Raw genomic sequence first — 20532 nt, forward strand, 5'->3', positions numbered from 1 at the left:
ATCTTCTAAAATTAAATATAATATTTTTTTTCACAAAACATGTGAGTTATAAGTTATAACCCAAAAAACAATTTTGAGAATTTTACAAGATTTCATCATAAATAAAAAATCGAGTCATTCTCGTTGCACCACATGTTTCCTAATATTAATATAAGACATTCCAAAAAGTTTCGACTCATAAAATAGAATGAGGATCCTAGGAATCTTCAAATCGTGTCCGTTCATTGAACATCGTGCGGTCAATTTTTGTTAAATACTATTCATATTTAATTTTAAATAAAATTATTTAAAATGATTTCTGACCGCACGATGTATGATGAAAGGACACAATTTGAAAATCTCCGAGATCCTTATAAAGAGGATCCTCATTCCATAAATTATATTTGGGGGCCCTCATTGTAATAAGCCTGATAATTAATCATTGGGCGTCGCAGGACAGCGTGGGGGCTAAGTTGTATGCATGCTTGGGCAAGCTCAACAATATGTAGTATGTACCCATTTTCCTTCCTGAATAAGTTAATACCACGAGTGAGTTCCCATGAAACAGAAAATGATATGACATTTGTATAGGAGGCAGATTGTCTGCCCTCCTGTTTGGATGCCCTTCTCATTTTCTCGTATTTTGTGCGGTCACGGTTAAACCACGTCAACATTTTATATTGATTTTTTTATAGAGATAATAAGACAATAAGCAATAGAAATATAAAATGTTGACATGACATAACCATGACCGCATAAATAGAAGGGGATGAAAAATGCACCCAAACAGGAGGACAGACAATCTGCCTCCATTTGTATTTCTCAACAATCAACATGAAGATGAAGGTACAATCATGGACTAAACGCAACTATACATTGTCCATACTCGATTTAATTGCTGGAATGCACCGATCGATAAAAGTTAGTTTTGTATGCGGTAAATTTTTTTTCCCTGGACCTACCCGGAGGGCTGTAAGCAACAAATTTATACGTAATTATGTATCATGAGATCTGGGAAATCAAAATTAAGGAATATTATTCTGTGGACTTTATGATATTGCTTGCTTATCATAATTTATTAGTTGGGATTGGATCATATACCTAATTGTGTCATGATTATTGCTCTGGATCGGATCCTATAATTCGCTAACAAAATGATCAACGTACCTATCACAATGGGATTGGGGAAGTAACACGACAAACGAGTTGTTGAAAGATTTGATTATACATGGATAAAACCCAATCTCAATCATATCTATTTTGATAAAATTATATTCATTGCCTCCTTTCTTTCTTTCAACTCTGAATCTGAAGAGAGACTAAAAAAACAGTCATGTACACTGTACAATAAAGTGGGCTAGTGTAACGACCCGTCCCCAATTATTACGATTTTTATAATTTTTAAATATGAATTTACGAAAATGCCCTTCAAGGCAAAGTATTGATTTTTGTTGACTTCCACGTTGTGTCACATAAGATTCATTTTCTTAGCGTATCCTTGTAGGACTTGTCGCTACGGACGCGTGGGCGCAAACGGAACACAATTTGGAGTTATAATGAAGGAGTTATTAACGTTTAAAGTTAGGGGCATTTTAGTAAATTGGTTAATATCTAGAAAATTCCATATTTTTTTAGCAAAATATGGGATGCCACGTGTGTGGCCCAGATTAAAAGGAACAAAGGATGGTCAGTGCAGATGGAGTATAAAGAAGAGAAAGGAGGGAGAAGTGAGACAAATTAGAAAAGGAAAAAGAAATGGGCTCTGCCCAATCAGAAAAGGAGAAAGGAGGAAAAAGGAGAGGAGGGGAGGAGCACGAGATCACTCCTGACCCGGTTCCAATCCCGTCGACCCGACTCGAGTTCGTGACATCCTGCGTCGATTCCGACATTCTTTCGGCAATCTGGGCGTCGCCATTACCCAAACCCAAGTCTGCGACCTTCCTTCTTCCAGTTCCACCTCAAATTAAAGTGATTTTGGCCTTGAAACGAAGAGGGACTCCCGAGGGTGAATCCGTCGGTGTCACAGTGGTGATCCACTCTTCGTGCAACCATCAACGTCGATCAAACCCACCAAAATACTTCCCTTGAACCCAGGAATCATGACTAGTTTGGTAATTTTTAGAAATAGTTGAATTTTCCGGCAAGTTGGGGCGGGCAACCGCCACCTGTGACGGCGCGTGGGCCGAGATGTCCTTTGACCTTCCTAGGTTAAATTTGAATACTCTGATTCCATGAGTGAAGTCCGATTGACGAATTTCCGTCATTTGAACATAGTTCCATGAAAGTCCGCCGCTTGATTATTATAGCAATCGATGGTTCGACCGTTGGATCGTCACCAAACTTTGATACGTTATAATATGTAATATTTAAGGATATTAGAAACTTACGGATCGGGAATCCGACGAACGGATCTTCCCAATTAGGACATGTAAGTTATATGTTCTATTGATAAGAATTCTAAGACATGATTTGATAATTGTTCTAGGCGCCGATCGTTCATGACGCCTTGATGTTGTGCTAGGGAGTTGTAGCACAGACTCCAGGTGAGTGGGCTTTTGGTTTTCTATATATACACGTATGTATACTTTACGTTTTTCCCAAAAATTGTTTTAAATGAAATGTGATTGAAATGCCATGTCATACTTGTGTTATATTTTAGTATATGCATTGGTGTAGTCATGTATAATGTTGCATGATGTTGCAGAGCCTAGGTAAGCTACATGTGAGTACATTATGATGTTAGTGGTTGTGATGTATATGGTTATGCCTGGATGCATTTGGTACTCATTATCCTGCATCCCGGTGTTAGTGCTCCGCCCGAGGTCAGGGCCTAACCTTCACGTGATCGTTCACCACCCTCACCACACGCTCACCTTGGATCCAAGGCAGGTGTCAGCCTGTCGTACAGACCACATTAGATGGTTCCGACTCATAAGTGACTTGTGATACTTCTCACAGCCTTCATGTGATCGTAGCACTTGAGCGTATTTATTTACACCCAGCCTGTCGTACAAACCACATTAGGTGGTTTCTACTCGTGTGCAGGTTTAGAGTCGTACAGGTCACGTTAGGTGACTCCGACTGGCATATCATTTTACATTGATTTATTTCACCTGGCTTACTTATTTCATTGCTGAGATACTTGATATGGCATATACTTGGTTTTCACTAGTCTCGAGCATGATTTCTATATACGTATGTATTATTATTTTTGGAAAATTATACGGGTTTTACGGCAAGGGGTTATAATGTTTTCAAAAGGTTTTTCTTAAAAACTTTATTTTCAGGCCCACTCACCCTTGTTTTTGCGCCCCTCCAAGTTTTAGCTGTTGGATGTTCGTATTGACGAGCATTTGTGGCGAATTTCAATATAGGTGGTTACCTCTGAGGGTATGATCCTTACCCACACTACTGTACTTTACTTATGCTCTGACGTTGCATGTGAAACGGGCTCGTTCCCGCTTGCAGTGCACTCTGGTCCTTAGGCACTTTTAGGTTTAAATTTATTCACATTGTCCACATCATTATACTTTATGGCTTCGTCACCTTCCAGGTGTTGGCCAGCACAGTTCGATTCGAAATCCTAGTGGACATTCCGAGTCGGGATGTGTCAGCTAAGCTGCAACTTGACAAAAACTGATAAGTGCATTTCCAAAGGAGTTAAAGAAATCTTTTATTTAAACGTGTTATTTGCTAACTTATTTGACACTCTTATACTTTAAAAAAATTTCACTTAAACTCACTCTTCAAAATTTATTTTTCACTATAAAATATTAGTATCTTAAGTTTAACTTATCTTGCGGGATCTAAATTTTATCAAATAATATTTTTGAATAAAATATATTGTACGACATAATTTACTAACTTGAACAAGATAATATTGTTTGTCCAAAAAAAAAAAAAAAGTAGCAACTTACCTCGTAAAAGTTTCTACCGCTTTTGAAAATGCATTTTCTTACGTGGCATAACAAACCTAACTTTGCTATCCAATTGCTACCTCGGTTGAAGATGCTCAAAGATCTTAACATCCAAATAGGAAGGAGATTAAACTAATAATAGAATACCAAAAGCATCCTTAAATATTAACACCGTAATAAGTAATAAACATTGAAATCCATGAAATTTGGTTGATGACGCCGCCGTTCTCTTCAAAGTAATGGCTCATGACCCCAAATCTACAAAGCTTTTTTCTTGCTATCTATTTCCACTTGATGTTCAATTCACTCTGTTACTTAATCTACATAAAAAATCCTCTGCTTTGATGAATCTCATTTCATGTTTAAAATTATTCACTTATGTAATTTATTTCCTCCGCTTCCCGAATCCTGAGCAATATATGTGAATTATTATCGCACAATATCATCGCCTACTCCTACTCCTATCGTGTAGAGAGAGAGAGAGAGAGAGAGAGAGAGAGAGAGAGAGATCACTTAATTTCAGATGGATTGTGCTAAACTTGTTCAAAATCAAACAAATAAACCGTAAAGAGACAATCAAGAGCAATTACCATGTAGTAATTAATTAAGGAGAACATTAAGGAATCAAATAACGAATTCTAAATCTAATTTATTGGCAAAAAATCAGTTCTAGCCATAATATTAAATTAATTCACGAAAACACTGATGACCGCCATTTCCATTTTTACCCCATAATCTAGGTTATTAGAAACTTAGAAAACTCATTCAATCAAAAGCCATTGCAGAAACCGGGGGCCATTAGAAATTAGAAATAACCTAGTAGCAGTGTTGTGATTGTGTGATCGATATGTCTTGCTTAATTACTAGATCAGACAAGTTTACATCCCCAAAGTCTAAGACTAAGACGGGCTTGGGTTGGAAGCACTTGATGCGTGCGGTGCGCTCAAAACTGCCCCTTGGCCTTGTGAGGGGATCATCAAATCTCCGTCTTAATACCCAATACTGTTCTAGTACTCGTCCTTTCTTCCACCACCTCCACTATTGCCATCAGTATAATCGCTACCCCTACCAAGAGCATCTGTCAACCCAAAAGAGCCTTTCGCTATCGCGCACGGAAGGAGCCAGCAGGGACAAAAAAACCCTCGTACTTGCTCCAAGTCCAACCCTTTTGATGCCCAGGTCGCAAGACGAAATGGAGGGTTCACAAAGTAGCTTTGCCACAGCTAATACAAGTGACCAAGATGACGTGCTTCACAAGGACCTGCATGACCATCATGTCTTGGAAGATGGGCTTCATCTTGATGAGGAAGCCTTGGGTTTGGACGACGTGTATAAGAAAATAACCAACACTACTACTACTATAGTCACTACTACTCCTACAACACTAGAACATAATCGTCTATGCAGAGTTGATGTGGAAGCGGATAAATTTATAGAGGATTTCCGTAAGACATTGGCACTTGAGAAGAAGAAATCAGCTGAGAAATTTCGGGCAACGTTGTCTACAACAGCACTAGAAAGTCGTCCTTGCGGAGTGGATGCCCAAGCCGATCAATTTATTGAAGAGTTCCGGAGAAGAATGCGACTAGAGGAGCTTGAGAGGCAGAAATCAGCAGAGGACTTTTGGATAATGTTGGCTCGATGGCCTAGTCCTTAACTTAATCATACTACGTACTATTTAAGGTTCGAGTTTTATTTAGTTTGCAAACTAATAAATGGCACAAAAGGTTGGCATGTTTGCCTTCATTTCTTCTTTTTCGTTGCCATCAATTCGATTTAGAAATACATTACTCATGTCCGACTACATTTTGATTAGTCGGACAATATATATTTTAATTTTATTTATAATTTTAAGGTATTAGTATTAGTACTAACTAGTTATCCAATATGATTTCTTATGATATGTCTTTCCTTGATGATTAAGAGTGTTTTCATTTGAGTTATGACAAACACGTTGCTCATGATCGAGTTTGTAACTATGAAACCCCTTCTTGTTTTGCTTAATTTACGAAACAAAATAAATTTAATTAATTGCCAATACCGTTTGAGATTTTCTTCTTCTTCAAAATTGCTTTATTTTGGAGGTAGGTATCTTCAACCTTGTACATAATTATAATACCTTGTTTTAAGGTTTTGAAACCAAACCAATAGCCTTGGTTGCCACAAATTCCACGGGGCTACAATCCGATCGGCATCCCGGCCGGTCCACGAGTGAGTCTGTTTTTTTTCCCTTGATTGCTTCCCGAGTCTCCCCAATGCCATTGTTAGGCCATTAAGTAATTTAATATTCATAGATTCTGGGTTTATGATCTTCGTCTTGTTCCTTCCATTTTTAGCTAGCTAGATATCTTAGATTATTCTTGATTCATATTCCCTACAAGGATCATCATCTCTGTATAGATTAATTCCTTAAATCCCGTCACTAATTCAATTTAATGAAAATATTGAAAATGATTTGTTGTATTGTATGGGAAAGATTGAACATAAATAATCTCGCAATACTTGTATGAAGATTGAAGAGTAAGACCCTTTGATTATCAAAACACATCTGATTCATTCAAGATCCAAATGAAACTGAAAACAACAGCACTGGCTGATGATTCGAACAGGTAAATTTACACCCTTTTGCCATCTGGATGACAATATATCTCTTACCTTTAAGCTCTAATACATACTTCACATACAATTAATCTCACGTTACATCAATCATAATCAACAACATTCTTCTTAATTAGTTTACTTCAAAGTTGAAAATAACCAATGAGACTTCTTGTCAGCCTTCTTCTCCTTAATGGTATCCAAGTTCGGTTTCCAAGTACTCTTGCCCGAAAGCTGCCTACTCAAATAGTCCGGTCTCGAGTCCAAATCTTCCGGCAGATCAAACTCCGGCACATGCCTGCTCACGACCTTGGACGACGTCCTCTCCATACTAGATTCCTTGTCCTTGTTTGGCAGCACAAAGGCATGCCCGGGATCGCCTGCCGGGCATATTCGAGCAAACAAAGGTAAAAACGTTAGCGAACTCGATCGTAAAACCAAATTTGCACTTAAAAGAACACCGCGGACTTCTTCGGATGACAACGACAGTGGTTTCCCTCGCTTCATTGGCAGCATCAAGTAAACCTTTTTCATGTCGAGCTTCATGTCTGCAGGCAACGGGGTTGCCCTTTTTTGGGAGACAGCAGAGCCGAATTCCACAACAACTTGCTGCGGGTTCTCTAGCATGAGCTCGGCAACGGTGAGGGGCTTATTGAACTCATGCACAGAGCCGTCGGATAGTATGACTTTTCCGGTGGCATGGGATTTCCTGTGGGAGATGGAATTGCCCATGATGATGAAGTAAGTATTAGGAGCTCAAAAGCAAACTAGGATTTGACAATGAGCCGAACAGACTCGGGGGTTTACTCACATTTTATACAGTGGGATTCTTCATAGCTTAGCTTAGCTTAGCTTATAGCTAGGATAGGTTTCATATGTTGGTTAACCAGCTCCATCTTGGTGACGGATATATGGTTGACTTGGTATATATTTATATGTACAAACGATTAATTAACGAATACAATTTGGAATCTTGGATGGGGTCGTTGGGTTTGGAATTTTGGAGTGCGTTACACTTTACCACCTTGATTTTCATGGACCAGTCACAGACATGAACCTACAGATGGAGGAATCTTTGACGATCAAGTCACTGGGATTAATCATTCATCAATCCTGCGTAACTATGTTAACCTGTTAACTAACTTCTGTACAACTAATTTAATTGCCACTCAAGCATAAATCATTTTCGTGCAAATTAGCAAAAGAGAAAATTGGTGTGCGATTATCATTTTCCTGTGGAAATCCGTGTGGACATTAGGAGATTTTCAGCCTTGGAGGATTCACTTTTGAACTTATCCTTTACTTCTATTTTGCTGATTTTCCTTTTTCTTTTTCTATTTTTTTATTTAACCGTGGAAAATTAATAAAACAGTGACTTTGGGCCTTAATAATGATGCAAGCAGCTGCGGAGGCCCATTTCACTTATGCTTAATTTACTTAAAAATCTCGTATTTTTCACAATAATTATGCGCTAATTCATATTATCGAGTTTTTACAAGACAAGCACAATATCTATCCTACTTTCTTGCTCAATACAGAAACAAACTAGACAAGGATTGAGGTCATAAATAAAATTTTTACAAAGTATTGACATTCATATTTCCTTCCACACCAATCCAAAGACAAAGATCCAATTTGAAATCCCACCAAGAGCCTAAATAAAACAAGGACCGAATAAGTTTTCAAGGTAAGGTGCGACGAGTAGTACACCTTGTCGAACATCCTCCTACTTGATGTATTGAGAGAGCCATTTGAAACCATCACCGTACCCCATTTTCCGTACAATGCTGCACATAAATACTTCTAATGGACGGACATTTGAGTCTGTTAGGTTTACCTTCCCCTTGCCGGTGGTGAAGTTGGTCAGCCCAAGGTGATACCGCAACTCATCCTCTGAGGCAGCATATGGTAGGTCAATCTTGTTCCCTAGAATTAGAAATGGGACAGTGGCTAGGGCTTCATCCGAAAGGAGCGCATCTAGTTCCTTTTTTGATTCTGCAAACCGCTCCTTGTCATAGGCATCCACCAGGTACACCACAGCATCTACCTGTAAAGCAAACCGTGTAGATATGTTAGCTCATGTTGGAGACATTCCTTGCCGATGAAAGTTCAAACACAGCATGTATTGGACGATAATAAAATAAAAAATATAAATTCAAACTTAAACATCCATAAAAGGTCAGAGGAACAAGGTTCTATAGTTTCAGGCACAACTCACTAGAATCAAATTTACATAAATACACAATTTGGTTGTATTAAGCAGAGCCAACAAACCAACACTCAACCAGGACGACAAGAACAAGTTGCTTCCAAGAAGTTGTTGCACCAATACAGGGAGTAAAAAGAAAATTCAAGTGAAAAGAAAAAAAAAAAAGAAGACTTTCTCAACGAACAAGAAAAAGAAGACCAGAAATCATACATTAAACCATGAATTTCTGAACTATGGCGAAAATTAAGCCTTATCACCACATTGATGATCAGAAAAAAGACCTCTCGCAAGCAGGTTTAGGTTCACGCAAGAGATTGGAAAGGGACTCTGCAGAGGTATGAAAATGGAGCAAAAGTGTGGCCGTTAATCAAGTTTTATGTATGTCTAACCTTTGCATAGTAATCCCTCCAAACTCTACGAGCAATCTGATGGCCTCCCAAATCAAAGGCCTTGAACTTGATTTTCCCAATGCTCAACTCCTCCGATGTTGGATACTGCGTGGGCTGATGCTGCACCAGCCTCTGAAAACGAGTTCAACAAAACTCAAATTATTACCACGCAAGACAACAATCCATTTGCAGCAACCTAATATTCAAAACAATCATAGCAATGTGAACACGAAAAGGAAAAAAAAAGCATGGATTAATCATTAGTGTAACTGCTTCAACTTTGACTTTCTAGCTCATGTTTTGGCATAAACTTGAATCTTGTAATTCAGCTACCCTTGTAGATTGCTTTGGATTTGCCATTAAATTTAAGTGATCAATTGCAAAGTTGCAACACTTAATAATTTAACCCCTTTACAGATTTTTTGGGCAGGAAACTGTAGATCTTGTAAATCGAACTCCTAAAATTCCAATTATTTTCCTCAATCCTCAGTCTTCAACTTAGGAAAAGTAAATTTAATCTAATCTATGAATTCAAAAGATTAAAATTGAAGTAAACGGAACGTTTCTGATTACCCGAATCCGAAGTAGGAGCCAATCGATAAGGAAATTAAAGCACGAATTTAAAAAAGATTAGCTGATAGAGTAAGAAAAGTGGGGGCGGAGGAAGGAACCGACCTCGTCTTTCAACATGTGGAGCAAGGTGGTCTTGCCGGCGTTATCCAGGCCGAGGAACAAGATCTTGGCCTCTTTTTGCCAGAGACCGAGGGACGCGAGCACACCGTAGAACCAGTCGAACAGAAACATGCTGCCGCTACTGATGCTGACACCGGATCGGAACGGAATAGGTCGGGTCGAGCTCGGATCTACAACGATCGAATGCTTATCGGATCAAGGCCTCCGATGAGAGTTCATTGACTCTGCGATGATCCCTAATTCTAATTCATTCTCCGCTCGCTCTACAAGTTTTTGGTGGTGACCGGTAAGTCTCAAATTAATTAATTAAAATATATTATATGTAAGATTGGCGGGGTTTCGTGTAAATCTTTTTCACACGTTCCATTAGTTTTGCTTGGTGAATCAGATTTGAATTCCAATCGGATTTATTTTGTGAAAATCTTATTTTTTAATCGTTCATTATATATTTTACGGTTAAAAATCATTTTGAATTAATCATGGACCCTAACATCCTTGTACAGTCGTACTTATGTTTTTACCTTTTTCATAAGTTTGATGTTCACTTAAATTGGCTGGGTTTCACAACATAACCTTCGTAACGAAAGCAAATTGGTCCTACAGTTAATCTTTTGCTTGTGGATGTAGTAAGTTGTACTAAATGAAAATTTGTTAGAAAAATGTTAGAAATTGGTAGCTGCAAGGATGGTGTAATACATGTATGATAATCGGTGTAATATAACTTATAATATGTCGTTTCGAAGAGAACAACGTAAGGATCAAGACTCACCAGCCTCGCTCATGACATAAGGGCAATTTTGGCCAAAAACATTTTTTTACTATCCCAAACAACGTTTTAAGCTTTAAGGATACTTTTGAAACTAAGTTAATAGTTTATTTTCTTTCCTATTTGGACGTAAAAACCTATTAGGGTTTGATTTTGTGTTTTGAACCTATAAAAACACCTTGTTGGTGTAAGGATTGTTATCTTTTACTTATTATCCGCTATATGTGTCCCTGATGATACTGAGGAGACGGACACAATACCCTCTTCCAATTCAATTAAATAAGAGTCCTCAACATCCAATAAGAAATGGGTTAATCTGACGAAGCCAGGTGAGGTAGTTGGAGCTAGCAAGCTTCAGAAACCGAGCCACATTTTAGGTCCTGGGAATGGAGAAGCAGAAGAAGATGGTGACATCGCGGAGAGTGTGAGACAGTATCGAGAAATGGGTGTTAAGCCAGAGAGAGAGATGATACCATGTAGAAACGCAGCTGCAGGTAAAACAACAAAGGAAACGCACATGCAAAAGCTGAAATAATTGTGGAAGTGATGATTTTCATTCCTTGAATTGTCGTATACATAGATACAAGTATATTGGCTATACATAGAGTCCTAACGGAACATAATCTGATATACAAGATCAAAATACTTAAATTTGAAATGATACAAACTTAATACAAAGGTTGTTGAGGACGTTGGACGTTTTTTTAACAAATTCCAACCTTGGATTTTCAATGTTTAATTTATGGTATCAGCAATAATGATCAAAATTTGTTTACAAACCATCGTATCAGGGTTTAGAGCTTAAGGTTTAAAGTTGGGTTTGAGTGCACATTACTACACAAAATAAGTTACGCTTTCCCTTTTGAAAATATGTTAGAATCTTCCAATCCTTCTTAAAACTAATGGGTTTTCAATGTTTAGGGTTTAGGGTTCGGGGAGCAATATATTGTATATGTGTGTGTGTGTGTATATATATTCTTCCACATTGCTAATGAAAATCATACTTTTTTTTTCAAGACATCTGGCTCTTGTATTCTTTTCTGGAGATCATGTGTTGTATAACCTATTATATGAGTGAATGATGTAATAATTAGGAAAATTTTCTCCACTCTTTCAAAGACATCTCACCTGAGGGTAGTCTTGATGTGGTATCTTATGGAGCAAGCATACTTTCAATTTATAATCATCTTCTATCTGCTTGGTTTCACAAGTTCAGCTGGTATTAGTTTGAAGTTTTAAACTAAGAACTGAAGTTGAGGTGCATGCTTCTTTCCGGCCGGTGAAATTGTGGATCTTGGTGTCGCAATATTTTGATTAATTAGCATTAGAAGCTGGAATTATTGATTAATTGATCGATCCTGCTGGTGTTTGCACATTGATTATTATTATTCTCAGAGCTCCTTAATTAGCCACCCTTTTAAATTTAAGTTGGCTTCTTTAGAATTTGCATCAAATTCTTGTTCAGCAGTTTGATCTTTTTTCTTACTAAACCTCAAGGCACATGGAGATGGAGGACATAATTAAACACAAATCATGATCATACATATTTAGGACATGCAGGTACAAGTTACATAATTCTTTTCTTATTTATAATTAATTTTCCTCGTCTTCATTTTTTTCAATGATTCATCTGTTGAGTGTCGACACATGCATACATCAATGAAATCCGATACCTCTTCCCTTCCCTTGATCGCAACCCCACCCCCAATCCAATGCTTTTTGTAAATTTACAATCTGATCGTGATTATGGGCCATTTTCAGTGATCAGGATTTCTTCACGATCACCACTGGACATTCTACGTGTTTCGCACAATAATCACTCACACTTCCAAGAATAGTCCTGCAACAAAATATCAAATTTACAACAAGATGTCAGATGTAACTCATTAGCTCCATCACAAACCATTAAAAACAAAACAAGGATCAGATAATTAGTTAATGTGAATGAATTAATAATATATACCTCTTAAAGAAACCATAACCATGGCTTCCCATGACCAAAGTGTCAGCTTTGAGTTTCTCAACCGTATTACATATCACATTCTTTGGGTCTCCTTTGCCTACTACTCTCACAATATGGGCCTGCATGTAGCACATAAATTAGTTAATTAATTAATCAATTGAAAAACACACACAATTGCAGAACACAACACATATAGCAGTAATCAGTAATTACATTGGTCTGGAAATTTCTGTAAACAGCTTCGGCTCTTTGCATCACTGAATTTACCATCTCAGTCCCGTATTTTTCCATGCATCCAACCACATCGCTCGAAAACATATATGCTGCAAAATCAAGTACACACACATCAACTCCAAAGCAATATTTCGATTTCAGTATTCCAAATTGATTAATTAGGTCCAAAATAGAAACCAAAAAGTATGTAGTTAGTTGTAATTTGCAAAGGAACGTCAATTACCTGCAGCGTCGAAAGTGGAATGGACAGGCTGCGGTTTGACATAGAGAAGAACGAGAGTGTTGTTTGCGTTTTGAGAAGAGAGGTTTCCCAGACACCAGGAGAGAGCATGCATGCTCTCTTCGCTCTCGTCTACTGCCACCACAATTTTCTGCTCTCTGCTCTTCATTTTTTCGTCCTCCATTGCTATAATTCAATAAAAATTGCTCTGTTTTGCCCTGAAGAACTTTGGTGTGCGTATGTGGTATTGGGGAAATCTTTGAGGCCTCAAGATATCGATAACACAAACCCGAATGCAAATATATATAGGGGGGGGACTTTTGCCGTGGTTTTTGATGTTTTTGGTTCAGCTGCGGGATTACATTACATTACATTAATTGGATACAGATAAATTATTAGTGTTAGTAGTTTCTGGAATAAATTAAAACTCCGGCCCCAGTATGCAGACACTGAAAACAACTGGTCCTTCTCATCTAGGTTTGGCAAATGACCAAATAATTTAACTAAAGCTATGTATTGAGTATAGGTGACATGTTAGCAATTGCCACATCAGCACAGGCAATTGCCACATCAGCACAGCTTTTATGTTAGCTTATATGACAAGCTTAGGGGTTTTAGAAGGACATATATAAGATCTTTTTCCCTCTCTGTATTCTTAAGATTGATTCATTTTGATAATAAACAGATATAGAGTTTTCGAGCCTTCTTCTTTCTCAAGCTTTCTTGTTTAGTCTTTCTCTCTTCAATTGTAAATCTGTTGATTGATTTCATCTGTTAATATGGTATCAGAGCCTTTTCTGCTCGCGCGATTGATCTTGGACGAATTTCCGCTGCTCTCTTTCTCGAGGTTGTTCTCTAATCTTGGCTGTTTCAAGAATTGTGTGAAGGTGAATTTTTGGGAATTTTTTTTTTGGAATCAGTATCATAGTTCTATTTGTTACAATCTTGATTTCTGCAATGATGAAGGCCGATGCCAAACTTGCTTTGTTTGCTGATAATAGCGTTTTTGAGTTGATTAAATTTGTTCTGAAGGCCGATGCCGTTTGATGAATTAAGGTCGATAACCATTTTGTTCATCAAGATTTGACAGTTTGATTGAAGGATTTTTCCTCGTTTCAAGATTTTGTGAAGTTTCTTGTTCATCTAGGGTTTTGTTTTTTTTTTTTTTGGGTTCATTTGGGGCTTTCTGGAATTACGGTGTTCTTACCACATCATGTCTGAATCGGTGAAGTTGGAGAGTCTTTTAGGGATGTTGACTATCAAACTGAATGATGATAATTTCATCAAATGGAATTTCCAGTTTTGTTCTGTACTTCGGGGGTATGATTTGTTTGATCACTTCACGGGTGATTCTGTTTGTCCTCCTAAATATGTTGTGACTCCTGAGGTAGGTGTTACCAAGGATGTTAATACTGCCTACAGGGATTGGATTAAGACCGATATGGCTTTGTTAAGCCTTCTCATTGCTACACTTAGTGATGATGCTATGGAGCATGTAGTTGGGTGTAAAACCTCTCATGAGGCTTGGGTTGCGTTACAAGATCGATATATGGCTGTTTCTAGTGCTAGTATTAATCATTTGAAGGCTGAGTTGCATACTATTCAGAAAGGTGGTGATAGTGTAGACAAGTTTTTGTTGAGGTTAAAGGTTATTAAAGACAAACTTGTTGCTGCTGGTGAGAAAGTCTCAGATCATGATATTGTTATAGCGGCATTGACTGGTCTTCCACCTGATTTTGAAATCATTCGAACTGTCATTCTAGCCAGAGACACACCTATTACACTGAAGGAATTTCGGGCACAATTGTTAGGGGCTGAAAAGACTCTTGAGACTCGGATGCAGTCTCTTGTTCATACTATGGCTGCAATGTATGGTAATGCTGGTTTGCCTCCATGTAATTCTATGACGAGTTCTTCTGGGTCTTCTAGTGTTTCCGGGTCTGCAGTTCAGTTTCCTCAAAATTATGGATATGGTTTTGTTGCTCCTGGTTCTTCAAGTGGTGGGGTGTCTCAGTCTCCTGGATTCTCACACCCTCCTGGTTTTTCACACCCTCCTGGTTTTTCACACCCTCCTGGTTTTCCTCAGCAATCTGGTTTTTCTCAGATGTCTAGTGGGTCTCATGGCAATAATTTTCCTCCTCATGGGCATACTTTTGGTGGTCAAGGCCATCGTTCCTATGGTCATAATACTGGCTATAAAGGCAGAGGTTCAGGAGGTTTTAAATCTAAGTTTAATGGGTTTAGAAATGGCAATGTTTGGTCTGGCAATACATCCAATAGGCAAGAGATTGTTCCTGAGTGTCAGATTTGCTCAAGGAAAGGACATATAGCAGTCACCTGTTTGTATCGAAATGACAATACTCAACCACCTCAGGAGTGCCAGATTTGTGGAAAGAGAGGCCATATTGCAGTTGACTGTAGACACAGGGGAAATTTTTCCTATCAAGGAGCTCCTCCACCTCCTTCTCTCAGTGCCAATTATGCTTATCAGGACTTAAGTTCTGTCTTTCAGTATTCTCCTTCGGGGCCTTCTTCTGCATATCCTCTTCCTTATGGTTTTACAGGCAATACTTCTGCGCAGGCTTCTTCTTCAGAGATTTCACATGCTCCTGCTTTTATGACTCAGGCTTCACAGTCTAATATGTTCTCTGACATTCCTGGTGGTCCTCTGTCATCAAATGTACCTGAGTTACCTACACAATCTGCATCTGGGGGTGAGTGTTGGATAGTGGACACTGGAGCTTCACATCATATGAGTCCTGATATTACTCTATTAGACTCTGCTGTACCTTATAATGGAGATAAGAAGATTGTTGTGGGGAATGGGACAGGTTTGGATGTTCACAATATTGGCACTGTGACTATTCAAAATTCCCCTAATAATCTTTTTCTTCGTAATGTTTTACATGTTCCAATGTTGACTGTTAATCTTCTTTCTGTCAAGCAGTTGTGCAAAGATAATCACAGTTGGTTTATCTGTGATGATTTAAACTTCTTTGTGCAGGACAAGGCCACAGGGGTGGTACTTTACCAAGGACAGAGTAGCAATAATGATTTGTTTCGGATTCCTGTACATGTGTTCCCCAAGCTACTGTCTCCAGGTGTTCGTTATTCTTCTGCATTTTTGGGAAAAGCTGTTAAGTCCTCACTGTGGCATCATCGGTTGGGCCATCCTTCGAATGACGTTCTCGCATCCATGTTACAAAGTTCTAAGGTTTTAGTAACTAGTGATGTAACTACTCATGTGTGTTCTGATTGTCTTAGTGGCAAGATGAGTAAATTGTCTTTTTCCGAAAAGCTAGATAGAGTTGATATTCCATTTCATAAAGTGCATTGTGATATCTGGGGACCTTCACCTGTTACTTCTCTTGAGGGTTTTAGATACTATGTGTCATTTGTAGATGAGGCTACTCGATTTGTATGGCTTTTCCCTCTCATGAATAAATCAGAAACTTTTGGTATCTTTGTTCGTTTTTGTGCTTATGTTGAGAACCAATTTAATAGTAAGGTCAAAGTTCTTCAAACTGATGGTGGTGGTGAGTTCTTGAGTAATGCTTTTAAGGACTATCTTCATACTCATGGTATTTTACACTTTGTTTCTTGCCCCTACACCCCCCAACAAAATGGTTTAGTGGAAAGGAAGCATCGGCATATTGTTGAGACTGCTCTTACTATGATGAATGCTGCCAAATTACCTCTCAAGTTTTGGTATCATGCTGTTGCGCATGCTGTGTTTCTGATTAATCGAATGCCAGCTCACAATCTTGGGATGAAGTCTCCTTTTAGCTTTCTGTTTCACAAGCCCCCTAACATTTCTTCTATAAGAATTTTTGGTTCGGCTATCTATCCTTATCTTAGACCTTACAACGCTCATAAGCTTCAACCTCGTTCTTCTCAATGTGTATTTTTGGGCTATTGTTTTGGATACAAAGGTGCCATTTGTTATAATCCGGTTACAGGCAAGGTTTTAATCTCTAGACATGTCATTCATGATGAGGACTGTTTTCCTTTTGCTAGTACTTCAGGTTCCTCACAGTGTGTCAATTCTGTGAATCTTAATAATACCCCTGTGACTACAAGGCCTATTGTTGTGAATTTAGTTTCTGCTTCTCCGAGACAAGGACCTGCTTCCTATAGTACTGCTAGTCCACATGTATCTGCATCTTCTCATACATCAGTTGGTACTCCACTGTCCAGACACTCTCATTCTGAACACATTGTACAGGATTCCTTTTTAGATGCTACTCTCTCACATTCCCCTGTGGTGCCTGTCCAATTGGACGTGGTAGTACCTGAGTCTGTTCCTGTGGGCTCTGAGGCTGTGTCCACTGCGTCTGTTCCTCCTGGTATTCAGACACGGTTGAAGACTGGTACTATAACTCGGAAAGATTATAGTGCTCTTGCTGCAGTGTTTCCTCATATTCAATCCTTGGAATTACTTGACAGTCATCATTTTTCTGGAGGGTTTACATTCCTTGCAGATATAGTTGATGTTTCTGAGCCTTCAACTTTCAGAATTGCTTCCCAAATTCCTCAATGGCAGAAAGCAATGCAAGAGGAGTTCGATGCTTTACAAACTCAAGGTACATGGACTCTTGTTCCTTCTCCTTTCGATAAGAACATTATTGGCTGCAAGTGGGTATATAAAATCAAAAGACATCCTGATGGGACTATTTCTCGATATAAAGCTCGGTTAGTAGCTCAAGGTTTTAGTCAAGAAAAAGGTTTAGATTACACAGAAACCTTTAGTCCTGTGGTTCGACATACCACTGTGAGGATTATTCTCGCTTTGGCAGCTACAAATCATTGGTCTCTTCGGCAACTTGATGTTAAGAACGCTTTTCTCCACGGGGAATTACATGAGGAGGTTTATATGAAACAACCTCAAGGTTTCGTAGACTCTGAGCATCCTTCACATGTTTGTAAACTTGTCAAGTCTTTATATGGTTTAAAGCAGGCTCCACGGGCCTGGAATGCCAAATTCACAAGCTATTTGACTGTTCTTGGGTTTCAAATGTCCCTCTCAGATTCCAGTATGTTTGTTAAAGAAGTGAATACAGATGTAGTCATTTTGTTACTCTATGTTGATGATATTATCATCACTGGGTCCAATTCTGTTTTGATTCAATCTGTCATAGATGATTTGGCTGGGGTATTTGATCTTAAGGATTTGGGTCAGCTTACATATTTTCTGGGTTTACAAATTCACTATAAGTCTAATGGTGATATCTTTGTGAATCAAGAAAAGTATATTACAGATCTGATACATAAAGCTGGGATGGACAATTGTAGGCCTTGTTCTACACCTTGTCAGCCACATAATTCTGTTCTGGTTGCTGAAGGGGAATTATTATCTGAGCCTACACTCTTTCGCAGTCTTGTTGGTGCACTCCAATATTTGACATTTACCAGACCGGATATAGCATTTGCTGTTAACAATGTCTGTCAATTCATGAGTGCTCCCACAGATGTCCATTTTGGTTTGGTTAAGAGAATATTGCGATTTCTTCAGGGGACTAGGACCTGTGGTTTGACTTTTACTGCTGGCACTGATCTGCAACTCAAGGGTTATAGTGATTCTGATTGGGCAGCTGATGTTAATACACGGAGGTCCATTACTGGTTATGTCATTTTCTTGGGTGCTAATCCTGTGTCCTGGCAGTCTAAGAAACAACATTCTGTTTCTCGGAGTTCCACAGAAGCTGAATACAAGGCTTTAGCTCATGCCGCAGCTGACATAGCTTGGCTCCGATTGATTTTAAAGGATTTGTGTGTTGTGCTGCCTAATCCTCCTCTGTTATGTTGTGACAATCAGTCAGCAATTGCACTTAGTTTAAATCCAGTGCAGCATTCCCGCATTAAGCATTTAGAAACGGATTTTCACTTCATTCGTGAACGTGTCCAACGGGGTGATTTGATCGTTCAATATGTTTCTACCAAAGATCAGGTTGCAGATGTTCTCACTAAAGGCTTACATGGTCCTGATTTTCTTCGACATACTGGCAATCTTAAACTGGGCATTCCCAGTTACGATTGAGGGGGAGTATTGAGTATAGGTGACATGTTAGCAATTGCCACATCAGCACAGGCAATTGCCACATCAGCACAGCTTTTATGTTAGCTTATATGACAAGCTTAGGGGTTTTAGAAGGACATATATAAGATCTTTTTCCCTCTCTGTATTCTTAAGATTGATTCATTTTGATAATAAACAGATATAGAGTTTTCGAGCCTTCTTCTTTCTCAAGCTTTCTTGTTTAGTCTTTCTCTCTTCAATTGTAAATCTGTTGATTGATTTCATCTGTTAATACTATGGGCTACAGACTAACAATTTAAACCAGCTACCACAGGAAATGGATTTGTACTTATTACTAGCATCGTAAAGGAATTTAAATGAATAACACATTGTTATGTGTTTAACATTGTCATGTGGCAGTGTATTAAATGACATATTTAGTCATCCTTCAACTCGAAAATTTAGTAATCCTTGTGGCTTTTGGTCAACATCTTTGCTGAGGAGAGGAAAGCGGAGGTTCCTGCCGATTAAATATTACACAGGCCAAGTTTGAAATTTCAGCCCACCAAACCAGACATGTTACAGTCAATCATAAGGTCTCGTCCAATAATTCACAGGTAGCCCTCCAGACAATACATAACAGATATTTGCATTTTGGCTTACTCTCTGTTTCTCTTGTTTTACGTCTGAAGCTTTATAATATCTAGTTATTCCCCGAACCAAAAAAATAAATAATATCTTTCAGTTGTTCCTAAAGTAACAAGATTGACTTTTTTAATATAAAAATATGATTTTTCGTCTAGAGCTTTTCGTTAAAGTTTCGTATATACAAAGGCAAAAGATGCACTTTTTTATGACAAGTTTTGATTTGCAGAAGAAACCACTTTTCACTACAATGTTGTGTTAGGGTAATTTACTAGGGGGATTATTTTTGTTGCTTTGAAGTATTATATCTTCTGAGGTTTTATCAACCACTTTTAATTGTTAGATTCTTTTTTATCAAACAAACAATAATCAAAACATAACGGTTAAAGAACATTGATGACACGTTTATGGAACCGTAATGAAAATATAAGGAATTGAATTGAGGAGGAGTTGAAATGAGGAAAAGTCAAAATCAGATTCCTGTTGAAGCTGTTTACTTAAATGTTATGGAATCAGAATAGAAATAACATTAATTTCATAAAATTGTTTACCAATTCAATAGAATCGGAATATAAGCCAGTATAATTACTAAAATGCCCTTGTCCCAAATCAAATATTTCATATACTTTTTTTTAATAAAATTTGATATAATATATAATAGTAAGAAAAAAAAATTAAATTACTTTTTTATTTCATAGACACACAAAAATGCTTTTGTTTATTATTATTTTTTTATAAATTTAAGTTACTTTAATATTTAAATTTTCTCGCTCAAATTGTAGTTTCTTCTCTTCGGCATATGCATGGAATTGTGCATAATGTAAATAAGCACGGAGTTGTGCATAATGTGAATGAGGGCATAATAGGAAGAAAAAATGCATTCATGATTCCTTCACCCTCTTG

At 38.0% G+C, this 20532-nt stretch overlaps 3 protein-coding genes across 3 annotated transcripts; all 3 read right to left on the minus strand.

Moving 5' to 3' along the window:
- Positions 1-6430: 6430 nt before the first annotated feature.
- LOC103967164 lies at positions 6431-7485 on the minus strand. The gene has a single exon (XM_009380428.3). The coding sequence runs from the start codon at positions 7224-7226 to the stop codon at positions 6633-6635; it is 594 nt and encodes a 197-aa protein (XP_009378703.2). The 5' UTR covers positions 7227-7485; the 3' UTR covers positions 6431-6632.
- Positions 7486-8031: 546 nt separating this feature from the next.
- Positions 8032-10161, minus strand: LOC103967165 (GTP-binding protein SAR1A). Its single transcript, XM_009380429.2, has 3 exons — positions 9768-10161; positions 9093-9224; positions 8032-8541 (listed from the first exon to the last, which is right to left on the minus strand). The coding sequence occupies exons 1-3, from the start codon at positions 9894-9896 to the stop codon at positions 8221-8223; spliced, it is 582 nt and encodes a 193-aa protein (XP_009378704.1). The 5' UTR covers positions 9897-10161; the 3' UTR covers positions 8032-8220.
- Positions 10162-12068: 1907 nt separating this feature from the next.
- On the minus strand, positions 12069-13277 carry LOC103967166 (universal stress protein A-like protein). The gene is made up of 4 exons (XM_009380430.3): positions 12972-13277; positions 12728-12837; positions 12515-12633; positions 12069-12391 (listed from the first exon to the last, which is right to left on the minus strand). The coding sequence occupies exons 1-4, from the start codon at positions 13150-13152 to the stop codon at positions 12316-12318; spliced, it is 486 nt and encodes a 161-aa protein (XP_009378705.2). The 5' UTR covers positions 13153-13277; the 3' UTR covers positions 12069-12315.
- Positions 13278-20532: the final 7255 nt, after the last annotated feature.

The sequence above is a fragment of a genome, unplaced genomic scaffold (assembly GCF_019419815.1).
Source record: "Pyrus x bretschneideri cultivar Hongxiangsu unplaced genomic scaffold, Pyrus_bretschneideri_v1 Contig23, whole genome shotgun sequence".
NCBI lineage: Eukaryota > Viridiplantae > Streptophyta > Magnoliopsida > Rosales > Rosaceae > Pyrus > Pyrus x bretschneideri.

Bases quoted from the DNA above. Each gene is read 5' to 3' on its own strand.
- LOC103967166 (XM_009380430.3), bottom strand. From the start codon at position 13,152: ATGGAGGACGAAAAAATGAAGAGCAGAGAGCAGAAAATTGTGGTGGCA. The intron at 12,838-12,971 runs GTAATTGACGTT...TTGATTTTGCAG, and splicing joins TTCCACTTTCGACGCTGCAG to CATATATGTTTTCGAGCGAT. The intron at 12,634-12,727 runs GTAATTACTGAT...TGCTACATGCAG, and splicing joins ACAGAAATTTCCAGACCAAT to GCCCATATTGTGAGAGTAGT.
- LOC103967165 (XM_009380429.2), bottom strand. From the start codon at position 9,896: ATGTTTCTGTTCGACTGGTTCTACGGTGTGCTCGCGTCCCTCGGTCTC. The intron at 9,225-9,767 runs GTCGGTTCCTTC...ACTCGTTTTCAG, and splicing joins TCCACATGTTGAAAGACGAG to AGGCTGGTGCAGCATCAGCC. The intron at 8,542-9,092 runs GTTAGACATACA...TTTGCTTTACAG, and splicing joins GGAGGGATTACTATGCAAAG to GTAGATGCTGTGGTGTACCT.
- LOC103967164 (XM_009380428.3), bottom strand. From the start codon at position 7,226: ATGGGCAATTCCATCTCCCACAGGAAATCCCATGCCACCGGAAAAGTC.